The sequence below is a fragment of the Dendropsophus ebraccatus genome, chromosome 14 (genome assembly GCF_027789765.1).
Source record: "Dendropsophus ebraccatus isolate aDenEbr1 chromosome 14, aDenEbr1.pat, whole genome shotgun sequence".
NCBI lineage: Eukaryota > Metazoa > Chordata > Amphibia > Anura > Hylidae > Dendropsophus > Dendropsophus ebraccatus.
This window is the reverse complement of record NC_091467.1, coordinates 8344639-8359393: the sequence shown is the minus strand read 5'-3', so window position 1 is coordinate 8359393 and position 14755 is coordinate 8344639. Positions and strand designations below refer to the sequence as shown.

Below are 14755 nucleotides of genomic sequence, written 5' to 3'. Positions count from 1 at the left end.
TTGGTTTCTAAAAATCAATTCTTTTCATCTGTTGCACAGTTTGCTAAAACCCCACAGCTTTCCATATTCCTTTATATAGAATTACATTCAAGAACAATGAAACAGTATGATTATGTACTATGACTAATAAAAAGTAATGATCCATGTGGAGCCGTTCTTGCATCTTTAGCGACACAAGGAGCTTTAATGTATGCAAGCGGAAAGCATTTCTATAAACAGTGCTTAGAGGGGATGTCTGCTGCCATGTGGAGATAATAAAAGGGGGTCCCCGCAATCAGGACCCCACGTCTGTTCTAGAGGACTAACGGCATTCACTCTATACAATGGAGACCCACTGACTTCAATGGTTGCCCTGCGAGGCAGCTAGGAATCATATAGCTTCAGGCAGTGTTCGACAACCTGTGGCTCTCCAGCTGTTGCAAATCTACAACTCCCATCAGGCTCTGACACTAGCTGTGTTGCAAAGGCTGGAAAGACTCAGGCTGGAAGACATGATGGGACTTATAGTTCTGCAACCACTTTTAGAGCCACAAGTCTATAAACTCATGATGGTAGCTATAGTTCTGCAACAGCTGGAGAGCCACAGGTGGTTATGGTGGTCACGGCAAGATGGGAGCTGTGGTGCAAGCCATAGGTTGCAAAGGTTATTAATGCATGATGGGAGTTGTAGTTCTTAATCAGCTATTAAGAGCACAAATTACAAAGGCTGTCACAGGGCATGATGGGAGTTGTAGTTCCGAATCAGCTATTATGAGCACAGATTACAAAGGCTGTCAGGGCATGATGGGAGTTGTAGTTCAGAATCAGCTATTATGAGCACAGATTACAAAGGCTGTCAGAGCATGATGGGAGTTGTAGTTTGCCATAGTTGGAAAGCAGCAGGTTGCAAAGGCTTTTAGATACAGATTTTTGGGAACAAAGTATGCTTTACTTTCTTCTTATAACAGTCCCACTATGGTCCACACGTGGTGTCTTGTCTTACAGTTCATCCTCATCACACCTAATTTTATTTAGTCCCAGTAGTATAGGGAAACACTAAAGCTTTGGCAGTCCAGGCATGATGGGAATTGTGGTTCTGCAGCAGCTGGAGGGCAGCAGGTTCCCCATCTCTGCAGGGGCAGGGCCCTCCGACCTCACTCACACACTGGGAATGGCTGTATGATGGAGAAATGTATGAGGCAGAAATATGATCAAACCTATGAATGGAATAACCTGCTTCAAGGACAAAGTGGACACTATGGGGTATGTTACTAATGCACTTGCCCAAGCTTGCATTGAGTAGTCGCAATCCCCATTAACCCTTCATTCAACAATAGTAAAATATTTGGGATGGGGGCATTTTCTAGGATTTTATACACTGCTACTATAGGCAAAAGAATACCGCCACTTTACTGCTATGAATACAATGACAAGAACCTGTTGCTCTTCAGTGGTTGCTCAGCATTCACTGTGATGAATATAGTGCATAGAGAATGAGTCCATTGTGGTGTTAGTAAATCTGCCTGATATCTATATAACCAACATCTTATACTGATAAAACATATGGAGTGGATAACAGACTTGGCTTATAGAAAGGAGTATAGTTATAAATGTACATGGGGCAGGCTGCCAACATAGCAATTTACACACACACACACACACACACACACATATAAATATATACATATATATATATATATATATATTTGTGTGTATTCCAGCTCCTATGCAGCTATCTGTGGGAGGTTCAGCACTGTCTATGGTGTGATAGACGGCACCAGACCCCGGCTGCCACTTATACTCTCCCCCTTTTGTATAATATAGAGATGGAGAGGCTCTTTTCTTTTGTTGCAGGACTGCGAGGGTCACTGTTTATTGCCCACCTTGGTGGATGTGGGATATTAAGATGCTCCCTCCCCTCCCCCCACCACCATATGGACTTTCGCTCTATGATTCACAGGCTGTTAAAACACTGGTTGCATCAAGACAAAGGAATCAGAGTTCATCTACACAATGCCAGTCTACCCGGTGCCCCCTCACCTCCCCACGTGTTGTGTCCCCGCTCACAGATCCCCAGGAAGAATGTAAAATCCTTTACAAGAATAATAATTAAAAGAAGGGAGAATAAGCCCATATAGATGAGTTGCTCCTGAGAGGAGGGTGATGTGGCGCTGCCATGTGCTCGCAGGCTGGGTGATGATTTATTACACTGGATTGTGGAGGTAAAACTTTGCTCCCTTGTGCCGGATGCAGGTAAGTAAGTTGCAGGGTGCAGGCATGTGCGGCCATAGCGGGATAAAATATCGCCTCCCTATTCTCCAGCCACGCTGCTCTACATTACTTGTTTCCACTGCATTGTCTATAAGAAGTAAGTAGGCAGGAGGTTGTCTCTTTCTCTATGTCGGCACAGCCGGTTCATTGGTAATGTGATGATTGTCCTGGGGGACATTTGATGGATTAGAGAGCTAAACAGCTCCATTGCAAAGCACCACCTGATCTCAGGCCTGCGTCCCATATAAAGACAGCATGAGTGCTGAGCTCAGCTATTGCTGCCAGATTTCCCCCCTCCCTCCTCTCCTGCTCCCTTCATCTCCTTTCTCTCTCACTCTCTCTCTCTCTGCACACTGCAGAAAGTCGGAGCTGTCCAGTGCTGAATGTGAGCCACCGTACCCGGCTCTCCCAAGACTAGCACCAAACAAAAGGACGCCCTTGTCTAGCTCACCATGCCACGCTCTTTTCTCGTCAAGAAGATAAAACTAGATGACTTTTCATCCAGCGGGATTTCAGCCTCGAATTACCACCACTTTGATGATCCCTGCGTCCTGGGGCAGTCGCTCACCAGCACCGTTGGAAGCCTGGGAGTCCCTGTTGCTGAAAACGGTAAGTCAGCACCTTGCGTATGGATGGGAGAGGATCCAGATATACATATATATATATATATATATATATATATATATATATATATATACATAACATACAGTCACAGCAGTACATTACATCAGCGATCGTGCACGGTAGGACTGTCCTATCAGACTGAAGCCGTCCATATACCCAGAGATTTCATTGCCTGTCACTATATGGGACTGTCACCGTCGTGCCGTAGGATAAAAGTTTGCTCCAGCAAAGTCAGGATGAAGGTTACTTAAACGACGCGTAGATCACTGTAGTGTATTCTGGGCAGGAATCATACTATTATTTTTATTTTAGAAAAATATGCCACGATTGGCACCCACTGATGATTGGCATGTAGGATTGTGTTTATTGCATTGTATACGGAGGGGTGACGACCTCAGAGTTGGCTGCCATGTTCTTGACTTGGGACAATTGGAGCTCTCGGACCTTGGATGGACGGCTCTTACCCAGTTATCCAATTCTATGATATGGAGAGCAGAAAGCCCTAAATTCTAAATTCTTCACAATCCTGTGGACCTGGGAGAAAGTTGACAAGGCGGCAAATATGCAGAGAAGCCAGTGGTAGATGTGTGGAGCAATGCAGGCCCGGGTGGCCAGCCACACTTCCCCGCTATCACCTGTAGAATAAGAGAGCTCCATTAACAATAGTTTGGGTGCATGAATGTGTAGTGAGCGCTCTGGGCTTGTGTAAGGACACAGTATTAATTCCTCTACTATCCAGCAGCCCTTGATGTCTTTTAGAGAAGTGAATGCCAGAGCCTTCCAGAGGGGAGGACAGAAAGGATGGGGGGAGGGGATCCGAGCTTTCTCCGGGGACCTCATTGTTCAGAAGGCAGCCAAAAGACTCTCTCTAAAGCCCTTTAAGCGGCTTCATCCTGGGAGAATGAGATCTGTTTGGGATTTCGGGGGTAAAAGAAATGGTTTCTTTTGAATGAAATTTACCATTTGGCTGTGATGTGTTTACGGAAGGCATAGGATGATGGGGGAGGGGGATCAGGTAAGGCTGGCGTGCTCCGAGGAGAGGGTTATATCCAGCACAATAGGGAGACTTCTCAGGATAACCTTGTACTGTACTTCTGCTGCTACCCAGATGCAACTTGTGGTCCCAGAGCAGGACATCTGCAAGCTAAGCACATCTCCACTGCAATCCATAGCACATGGCCAGGAGGACTATACACCGGCCAATACAGGATATATATAGGTATATATACACTCTATAGAGCACATCTCCACTGCAATCCATAGCACACGGCCAAGAGGACTACACACCAGCCAATACAGGATATATATAGATATATACATATACACACACACATTCTATAGCACACAGCCAGGAGGACTACATACCGGCCAATACAGGAAATATATAGATATATACATATACACACACACACACACACACATTCTATAGCACACAGCCAGGAGGACTACACATCAGCCAATACAGGAAATATATAGATATATACATATACACACACACACACACACATTCTATAGCACACAGCCAGGAGGACTACATACCGGCCAATACAGGAAATATATAGATATATACATATACACACACACACATTCTATAGCACACAGCCAGGAGGACTACATACCGGCCAATACAGGAAATATATAGATATATACATATACACACACACACACACATTCTATAGCACACAGCCAGGAGGACTACATACCGGCCAATACAGGATATATATAGTTATATATACACTCTATAGAGCACATCTCCACTGCAATCCACAGCACACGGCCAGGAGGATTATTCACAGAGCAATACAGGAGATATATATATATATATATATATATATATATATATATATATATACACACACACATTCTATAGCACACAGCCAGGAGGACTCTACATGGAGCAATACAGGCTATATATACATTCTGTAGCACAGAGTATACACAGGACAGTACTATATATATTTTGTAGAACACATCTTTGTACAGTATATACAGCACAAGACAGGCTATATATACATTCTATAGCACAGGGTATACAAAGGGCAATACAGGATATATATATATATATATATACACACACACACACACACACACACATTCTATATATATATATCCATCCTATAGCACACATCCTTGTAAAGTATATACAGCACAATACAGGCTATATGTACACATTCTATAGCACACATCCTTGTACAGTATATACAGCACAATATTGTACAGTATATATATATATATATTCTGTAGCACACATCCTTGTACATTATATACAGCACAATTCAGACTATATATATATACACATCCTATAGCACATATCCTTGTACAGTATATACAGCAAAATGCAGACTATATATATACACATCCTTGTACAGTATATACAGCACAATACAGGCTATGCTCCATAGATACATTCTGTAGCCTTTCCTTGCCTCAGACATGTGACTACAAGTCCCAGCATCTCTCCATGTCAGGGCATGTTAGGGCTTGTAGTATCACGTCAGCTCTATGTCCTGTGGCCCAGATGAGCCCTGTGCTGTGCAGCCTTCATCATCCATCTTCCTCATGGCAGGCAATAACACGTCATACACATGATAGAACCAGGGTAATATCTTACTATAACATACATGTAGCATTCTGGGTCAAAAAGCCTATTGGATGTTTTCCCGTTCTCCTTGTAAAAATAGCTATAAAACTGGGCAGAAACCTGTGGAATCAGCCACAAATAGCGCAGCACCAGGAGTCTGTATACTGAACCATCAGACGTCATCTGTCCCAAACTTTCCTGGCTTCTCGGCTGACGTGCGCCATCTCTGACCTGAGCTCGGGGCTCTATAGAGGTGAAATGCGGCTACCGATCAGAAATGTGGTTATATTAGGATTTATATAGTGCTGAAAGCTATACAGCTATAGGCCCGAGCTCGGAATCTATGCAACTAATAGGAAAAGCAATGTGGTCTATGCAGCTGTCAGCTCTATGACCCCAGTGCTGCAAGGTGACAGCGCTCCATCCACAGCCATTGTCTTACATTGTATCCCCACTATGTCCACACATCACCTAAGATGTCACCTAAGATCCCACAGGTGTCACCCAGCGTCACCGAGAAGGTATTAATGACACAGTCACAAGGGAAAGGTAGCTGGAAGGAAGCGTCTGTCTCAAAGTCACGCTCTTGAAAATAACCTTGCTGTGCGCTTGGAGAGGTGTGAAATATTGCTGATGAAAGCTGTTTTCTACCTGCACCATGTGACTGCACAATCTGCAAATAAGGAGGCAGAAAGATGACGAAGAATAACAATCTGCCAGGCAAGATGGATAGTCAGGCGGCGCTGATCGCCGTAATGGACTTGTCAATCTCCCGGCCCCTATAAGTGCTGTAGCCACAAGGAGAAGGAACTTGAATTCCTTATGTTTGATAGAAGACGCTCGGCAGGATTATCTGCTATGGCCGAGCACGCAGGCTGCATTTATTTTCATATGTGACCATTGTGTCTTCAGGCGTCCTAATGGGGGTCATCCGCTATACAAAACCCATTTGTATATGTCTTATTGAGGGAATTCTGAATGACCAAGGGGGGTTCCTTCTGCAGAATACTTAGCGCATGGCCAGGATAGAGAGCGTCTCTGTCCTGAATTACCTTAATACTGTAATGCTTCAATTCCCCTATGGTGGCGCTGCAGGGACCTGGAACGCTAACAAAGTACAGCTGATCACTGTTGGCCATAGCCTCTATGACCCTACTAACAGGTGGAGAACCCCTTTAAGGTTGTCTACCATAGGGACTGCAACAATATATCTACAAGATGAGGCTTCAGTTGGGTCATTAGGTTACAGGTGATAGTAAGGTATAGGATGGGGTGTATTACGAGATATAGAGGTGATAACCACAGACGGATCCTGCCCCATCACAGGGCAGATCAGGAACCTCGATCCCTATGCAGAAGTGAAGCTACAGATCCTGCCCCATCACAGGGCAGATCAGCAACCCCGATCCCTATGCAGAAGTGAAGCTACAGATCCTGCCCCATCACAGGGCAGATCAGCAACCCCGATCCCTATGCAGAAGTGAAGCTACAGATCCTGGAGGAACAAAACTAATGGCATCTTTCCATGTTGGAGAGAAAGCTGCAATGTCCCTCCGAGCTGCTGACTTGTAATGCATGAAATGTGGCGGAGAGCGGGGAGAATGCTCCACTTCTCTGCAATCTTTATCTATTATGGCTGGAGCAGCAGATCTGGGGAAGAGTTACATCCTCCAGAAGCCGCCACCACCACCACAGCCGCCGCCGCTGTGCTGCAGGCCAGGAAGTAGAGCTTGTTTCTCCACGTGCTCTGCGGTGTCACCTTGATACAAGGCACATGCATTAAATCTGCAGAGGAGGGGCAGGAGCTGTGTTCTAGGCACATGTATATACGTTAGGATACAGCAACCGCATAGAGAAATAACCAAGCGTGACCGATGCCGGGATTGTGCAGTGCAGACATCTGCTTTTATATAATGTAAAATAAATAGCAATGGTGAACGACGCAGGACGGGCGGGAAAGAGGAAAAACGAGTGGACGGCAGAGCTGAGATTCCTGACCCCGGCTAATGCTTGCATTAAATGGAATATTGACTGCACGCTAATGGTTTAAGAGATCCAAGAAGTGAAAGGGTCACAGTGCCCGGCGCTGATCTATTCCATTGCAGAGACAGGAATGTAGGTTGCTGCATTGCTTCCCTGACAGACATCAAAGGCAAAAATAGAAAGCGGATGGGGGGGAAGTCAGAAGATGAGCAGAGCCGGGAGAAGAGAGATGCAGTGACAGCAGCACCGGGTGATGGGGATCTCAGCACACATCATCCCACCCTGCTGCTGCTGAGAGGGAGAAGGGCTCAGCTTGCAGATCAATAGATCACACTTATCGACAGGAGAGCTCAGTAAATAATGTCACAGCCGGGATGACAGAGGGAACAGGTGTCATAAACTTGTGGCTGACAGAGAGCATTATACTATTATATTACTGGAGACCCAGGCCGGAACTGCAATAGCTTATATACACACACATCTACTGCCCGGTATATATATATATATATATATATATATATATATATATACACACACACACGCACATCTACTGCACTGTATATATATACACACACACACACACACACATCTACTGCACAGTATATATATATATATATATATATACACACACACACACATATCTACTGCACTGTATATATGCATGGTGTATATATACACATCTACTACACAGTGTATATATATATATATATATATATATATATACATCTACTGCACAGTATATATATACACTTCTACTGCCCAGTATATATATACACATCTACTGCACAGTATATCTACATCTATTTACTCATCTACTGCACTGTATATATATATATATATACACATCTACTGAACAGTATATATATACACATCTACTGCCTGGTGTGTGAATATGTAGGCAGGGTTCCTAATACCATATCTATATCTATATCTATATCTATATATATATATATAGATATATATATATATATAGTGGTGCCTTGAATTACGAGCATAATCTGTTCCGGGGCAGCGCTTGTAATCCAAATCCACTGTTAAACCAAAGCAAATTTTCCATAAGAAATCATAGAAATAGACAATTGGTTCCCCCCCCCCCCCCCCCCAAAAAGAATGATTAATTATTCTGAATAACATGTAAAACAGATGAAACAAAGATTCAGAAAAAGCTGAATATGTGATATCATAAACTACTGTACAGTAATGGAGAGGATGGGAAACACAAGGGCGGACAGAGACTGCAGGGAGCAGGAAGGAATGAGCAGGACAGATGTGGGCACAGTATAGCAGCACTCTCTGTCCAGGGAGAGAGTGGTTACAGCTATGGAGAGATTACCTCCACAGTCCTGTCCCCTGATGTAAGCCCCAGCCTGAAGTGGATCTGCTATGATTTGGAAGGTGAGGGAGACTTCCTGGGTCAGAGTACAGGGCTGTAGACCGCACTATGCAGGCCATGTCCCTCCCCCACTCCCCCTTCCACCCAGTACAGGGAGCTCTTAAACCAAGTCATAATTTTAAAAAACTCTGAGCTCTTAAACCAAGTTACACTTAAATCAAGGTACCGCTGTATATAATTATACATGAGGTATGAGGAACCCTGCTTACATAAAAGAACACAGGAGGAAAACATCTCACTATCTACCTACTATCTGTCTGTCTATCTATCTATCTCTCTCCTATCATCCATCCATCCATCTATCTCCTATCTATCTATCTATCTATCTATCTATCTATCTATCTATCTATCTATCTATATCCTATCTCTATCTATCTATCTATCTCCTATCTATCTATCTATCTATCTATCTATCTATCTATCTATCTATCTATATCCTATCTCTATCTATCTATCTATCTATCTATCTATCTATCTATCTATCATCTATCTATCTCCTATCTATCTATCTATCTATCTATCTATCTATCTATCTATCTATCTATCTATCTCCTATCTATCTCCTATCTATCTATCTATCTATCTATCTATCCATCTCCTATCTATCTATCTAGCTATCTCCTATCTATCTCCTATCTATCTATCTCTCTATCTATCTATCATCTATCTCCTATCTATCCATCTCCTATCTATCTATCTATCTCCTATCTATCTATCTATCTATCTATCTATCTATCTATCTATCTATCTATCTATCTATCTATCTATCCATCTCCTATCTATCTATCTATCTATCTATCTCTCTATCTCTCTCCTATCTTCCATCTATCTATCTATCTCCTATCTATCTATCTATCTATCTATCTATCTATCTTCCATCCATCTATCTATCTCCTATCTAGATATTATTTATCTACTTACTATCTACCAATCTTCTATCTATCTATCTATCTATCTATCTATCTATCTATCTATCTATCTATCTATCTTCACTTTCTCTCATTATTAGAATAACATAGCACAGGGTCTACTATTTTAAGGCTCACTCAGGTTTATAATGAATATGTAGGAGTCTATGAATGCAGATAATAGTATAGATCATCCTGATATGAGTAATTTATATGGGTTTTGTAAAACAGGAAGTTGAGGTCATCACAATCCTATAGAATGCAATTCTTCAGGCTGGATGACATCACTGAGGAAGATGTAATGAGGGGCTTGTCTTCTGAGTTAGTGTTAGAGGACTTCAATGTAATGCTAGGATTCAGCATCTGATTTACATTGACATAGTCTATATCTATATAACCATATACTGATAAGGCGTCATGTCAGGTGGCCATGCAGCCATACAACTCGGATAGTGTCCATGTTCCTCATATAAATATAAGGTGTTATAAGGAACATTCCGGCTACCCCGTATGGTGACATCCAAAGGTGGCTGCTTACCCTTACAGTGGTCTAAGGGCCCTATTCCACAGGACGATTATCGTTCGCATAATCGTTAACGATAAATGATCCAAACAACCGCTATTACGAAAGACCTGAAATCGTTTACTCATTTACATGGAAAGATAATCGTTACTTATGATCGTTCTTGCGGTCGTCTTGTCGTCGCTATTGCGTTCGTCACTACTGCAAACGACTTCTTATTCAATGCGAACGATTTGCAAACGAGCAACGATAAAAATAGGTCCAGGTCTTATTAAACAATCAACGATTTCTCGTTTGGTCGTTAACTGCTATTCAAACGAAAGATTATCGTTTAGATTCGAACAATTTTAACGATAATCGTCCGGTGGAATAGGGCCCTCAGATCCACTTCTATGGTACACAGCTCAATACTCCCTGCAAAGGCATAGGGCCCTATTCCACCGGACGATTATCGTTAGCATAATTGTTAACGATTAACGATCTCAAACGACCGCTATTGCGAAAGACCTGAAAACGTTCACTCATTTCCATGGAACGATAATCGTTACTTATGATCGTAATTGCGATCGTTTCTTCTTCCGTATTTATTCGCTATTGCGTTCGTATCTATTGCGAACGACCGAACAATGTCTTATTCAATGCGAACGATTTGCGAACGAGCAACGATAAAAATAGGTCCAGGTCTTATAAAGCGATCAACGATTTCTCGTTCGGTCGTTAATCGTTAACTGCATTTCAACCGAACGATTATCGTTTAGATTCGAACGATTTAACGATAATCTGAACGATAATCGTCCGGTGGAATAGGGCCCATAGAGGTTCATGAGAAGATTGTGAGGACCTGCACTGACCTCCAGAGGGCGCTCACTGCATACCTGGTTGTTATTCTGGTCAATGTATAATGTAACTTTGTCTATGTAGGGCAGGCATGTCCAAAGTCCGGCCGGAGGGCCATTTGCGGCCCGCGTTCCGAACTTTTACGGCCCCCCAGGTATCCAGCTTGCTATTATCTGCCTGTGTTATAAAGCATATAGCATGTAGCATGTAAAATGGTCGGCCCTCGCACATGTTCACTTCATCAAATTTGGCACTCTTCGAAAAAAGTTTGGACATGCCTGATGTAGGGGATATGAAGCTCTGTATCAGCTCAGACCATTATAAGGATATGTTACAACTATAGTTCTTTGTGTGCGATGCAATGTTAATTTAATCAGGACTGAAAGTGAAAACTAGGTCAATATAAAGCAAGATATGAAGCAAATGTCTGTGTTTCATGAGGACAGACGGGATCAGGGCTGTAAGAAATTGCTCGCACTGATACAGAACATATGAGCATTGAGATCCTATTGACTTGAATCAGAATCTTCCTAGTTGTTTACTGCGGATAAATAGAAAGCCTGCCGAGCCTCATACGGGAGGAAACCCGATCCTTCCTCTTGTCCCAATTCTCCTGACAGTTCAGGAAAGTAATAGAGGTAATATGAGGCCTCCTTATGTAACGGCAAACATCATGATGTCAGGGGAAAATGAAAGGTTTTTTTTATGGAAACCACTGCGGGGTGCGCTCCCTGCATCTACTACTCTGCTTACAAATCCACTGCCGCTGTGTGCCATGAATTATTCATGTATGGAGAGCTGACCTGTCCTGAACCCTGGAGAGAACGTCACCTGCCCAAACCACACAGCACCGAACACCACAAACCTCATACATAACCATCTACATAACCATACAGCCTGTGTACTAATAGCTTACACTGTCACATTATCATACACAAGAGTGTCACTATCCTGTACCCCAAATGCCATCATCCTGTATTCCAAGTATCATCATCCTGTACCCCAAGTGTCACTATCCTGCACCCCAAGTCTCATTATCCTGTACCCCAAGTGTCATCATCCTGTACCCCAAGTGTCATTATCCTGTATTCCAAGTATCATCATCCTGTACCCCAAGTGTCACTATCCTGCACCCCAAGTGTCACTTTCCTGTACCCCAAGTGTCATCATCCTGTACCCCAAGTGTCATCATCCTGTACCCCAAGTGTCATTATCCTGTACCCCAAGTGTCATCATCCTGTACCCCAAGTGTCATTATCCTGTACCCCAAGTGTCATTATCCTGTACCCCAAGTGTCATCATCCTGTACCCCAAGTGTCATTATCCTGTATTCCAAGTATCATCATCCTGTACCCCAAGTGTCACTATCCTGCACCCCAAGTGTCATCATCCTGTACCCCAAGTGTCATTATCCTGTACCCCAAGTGTCATTATCCTGTATTCCAAGTATCATCATCCTGTACCCCAAGTGTCACTATCCTGCACCCCAAGTGTCATCATCCTGTACCCCAAGTGTCATTATCCGGTACCCCAAGTGTCACTATCCTGTACTCCGTGTCATTATCCTGTACCCCAAGTGTCATTATCCTGTACCCCAAGTGTCATCACATGTACCCCAAGTGTCACTATCCTGTACCTCAAATGTCAGTGTGTTCTTCAAAGTGTCATCATCCTTTACCCCAAGTGTCACTATCCTGTACCCCAAGTGTCATTATCCTGTACCCCAAGTGTCATCACCCTGTACCCCAAGTGTCACTATCCTGTACGTCAAGTGTCAATGTGTACCCCAAGTGTCATTATCCTGTACCTCAAATGTCAGTGTGTTCCCCAAAGTGTCATCATCCTTTACCCCAAGTGTCACTATCCTGTACCCCAAGTGTCATTATCCTGTACCCCAAGTGTCACCATCCTGTACCCCAAGTGTCACTATCCTGTACCCTAAGTGTCATTATCCTGTACCCCAATTGTCATTATCCTGTGCCCTGTGTCACTATCCTGTACCTTAAGTGTCAGCATCCTGTACCCCAAGTGTCATCACCCTGTACCCCAAGTGTCATTATCCTGTTCTCCAAGTGTCACTGTTATTACCCTGTACCCCGAGTGTTATTATCCTGTACCCCAGGTGTCATCACCCTGTACGCCAAGTGTCATCACCCTGTACCCCAAGTGTCATCATCCTGTACCCCAAGTGTCAGTGTTATTATCCTGTACCCCAAGTGTCATCATCTTGCACCCAAGTGTCACTATCCTGTACCCTGTGTCACCATCCTATACCCCAAGTGTCACTATCCTGTACCCCAAGTGTCACTATCCTGTGCCCCAAGCGTCATCATCCAGTACCCCAAGTGTGACTATCCTGTACCCCAAGTGTGACTATCCTGTACCCCAAGTGTCACTATCCTGTACCCCAAGTGTCATCATCCTGTACCCCAAGTGTCACTATCCTGTACCCTAAGTGTCACTATCCTGCACCCCAAGTGTCACCATCCTGCTCCCTATGCTGTCATTGTCATTCCAATTACCCATTGTATAAGGTGATATTACTGTCTGTGAGGCTGGATTCTCATACTGTAGGGTGGGAGTACTTCACTGTACTGGATATTACCAATATAAGAGAAGTGACCCTGAATGTAACATAGAGGGAAGTATTATGTAGACTCTATGACACTGATGAATCTTCTGATAGGGATAAAGCATTGTTATATTCTGTCGTCCTATCACAGGTTACACTGACCACTGTATTACATCATCTGATTACGAAGACGGGAAGAAAAGTGGCAGCAAATTTTCCTCCTCTGAAACTGACTACACACCGACTCACGATGACTACAGCGAGCCCGACAGCCCACAGTCCAGCCTCTCAGCCGGCTATTTTAGTGGTGAAGCAGCAGTCACAGACAGCTACTCAATAGATGCTTTCTTCATCACCGATGGCCGATCAAGACGAAGTGGAGAGAACCGTGGAAGTCAGCGCCATACGTGTACCGAATGCGGTAAAACCTACGCCACCTCTTCCAACCTCAGTCGGCACAAGCAAACTCACAGGAGCCTGGACAGTAAGATGGCAAGGAAATGCCCAACCTGTGGCAAGACATACGTATCTATGCCAGCCTTGGCCATGCACCTCCTGACACACAACCTGAAACATAAGTGCGATGTATGCGGGAAGGCTTTCAGCCGGCCCTGGTTGTTACAAGGCCATATGCGTTCTCATACCGGTGAGAAGCCTTTCGGTTGCGCCCACTGCGGTAAAGCCTTTGCCGACCGATCTAACCTTCGTGCACACATGCAGACGCACTCAGCCTTTAAGCACTACAAGTGCAAGCGGTGCGAAAAAACCTTCGCTCTCAAGTCGTATCTCAACAAGCATTACGAGTCGGCTTGCTTCAAGGGCTCAGAGCACGAGTGCGATGTCCAAAGCTAAAGCCAGGTGCACACCATAAAACTGTACACAACTAAACATGGCACAAACCACTGTGCCCTCCCGCCCTTCTCGATGGCACAAAGGCACCAGAAACTGAAATAAAAAAATAAAATCAGGGTACTTGGCATATACCAGTGTTCCATTAGGTTGCACTTCACCACCGTCTATGAGAGCACCATATTTTACCATGCTTTCCGGACCACGTCACACATTGCCCTTTCTTATTTAAGTT

General features: G+C 43.8%; 2 protein-coding genes across 5 annotated transcripts in view; one reads left to right on the top strand and one right to left on the bottom strand.

Annotated features, from left to right (window-relative positions):
• FAM110A (family with sequence similarity 110 member A) overlaps window positions 1-14755 on the bottom strand; it is a 218088-nt gene that overhangs the window by 104454 nt on the left and 98879 nt on the right. The gene's annotated exons all lie outside the window — the stretch shown is intronic.
• Window positions 2703-14523, top strand: SCRT2 (scratch family transcriptional repressor 2). Its single transcript, XM_069953296.1, has 2 exons — window positions 2703-2859; window positions 13823-14523. The coding sequence occupies exons 1-2, from the start codon at window positions 2703-2705 to the stop codon at window positions 14521-14523; spliced, it is 858 nt and encodes a 285-aa protein (XP_069809397.1).

Excerpts from the sequence above, each read along its gene's own strand:
- SCRT2 (XM_069953296.1), top strand. The coding sequence starts at position 2,703 with ATGCCACGCTCTTTTCTCGTCAAGAAGATAAAACTAGATGACTTTTCA. Across the intron at positions 2,860-13,822 it reads AGTCCCTGTTGCTGAAAACG|GTTACACTGACCACTGTATT; the intron begins GTAAGTCAGCAC and ends GTCCTATCACAG.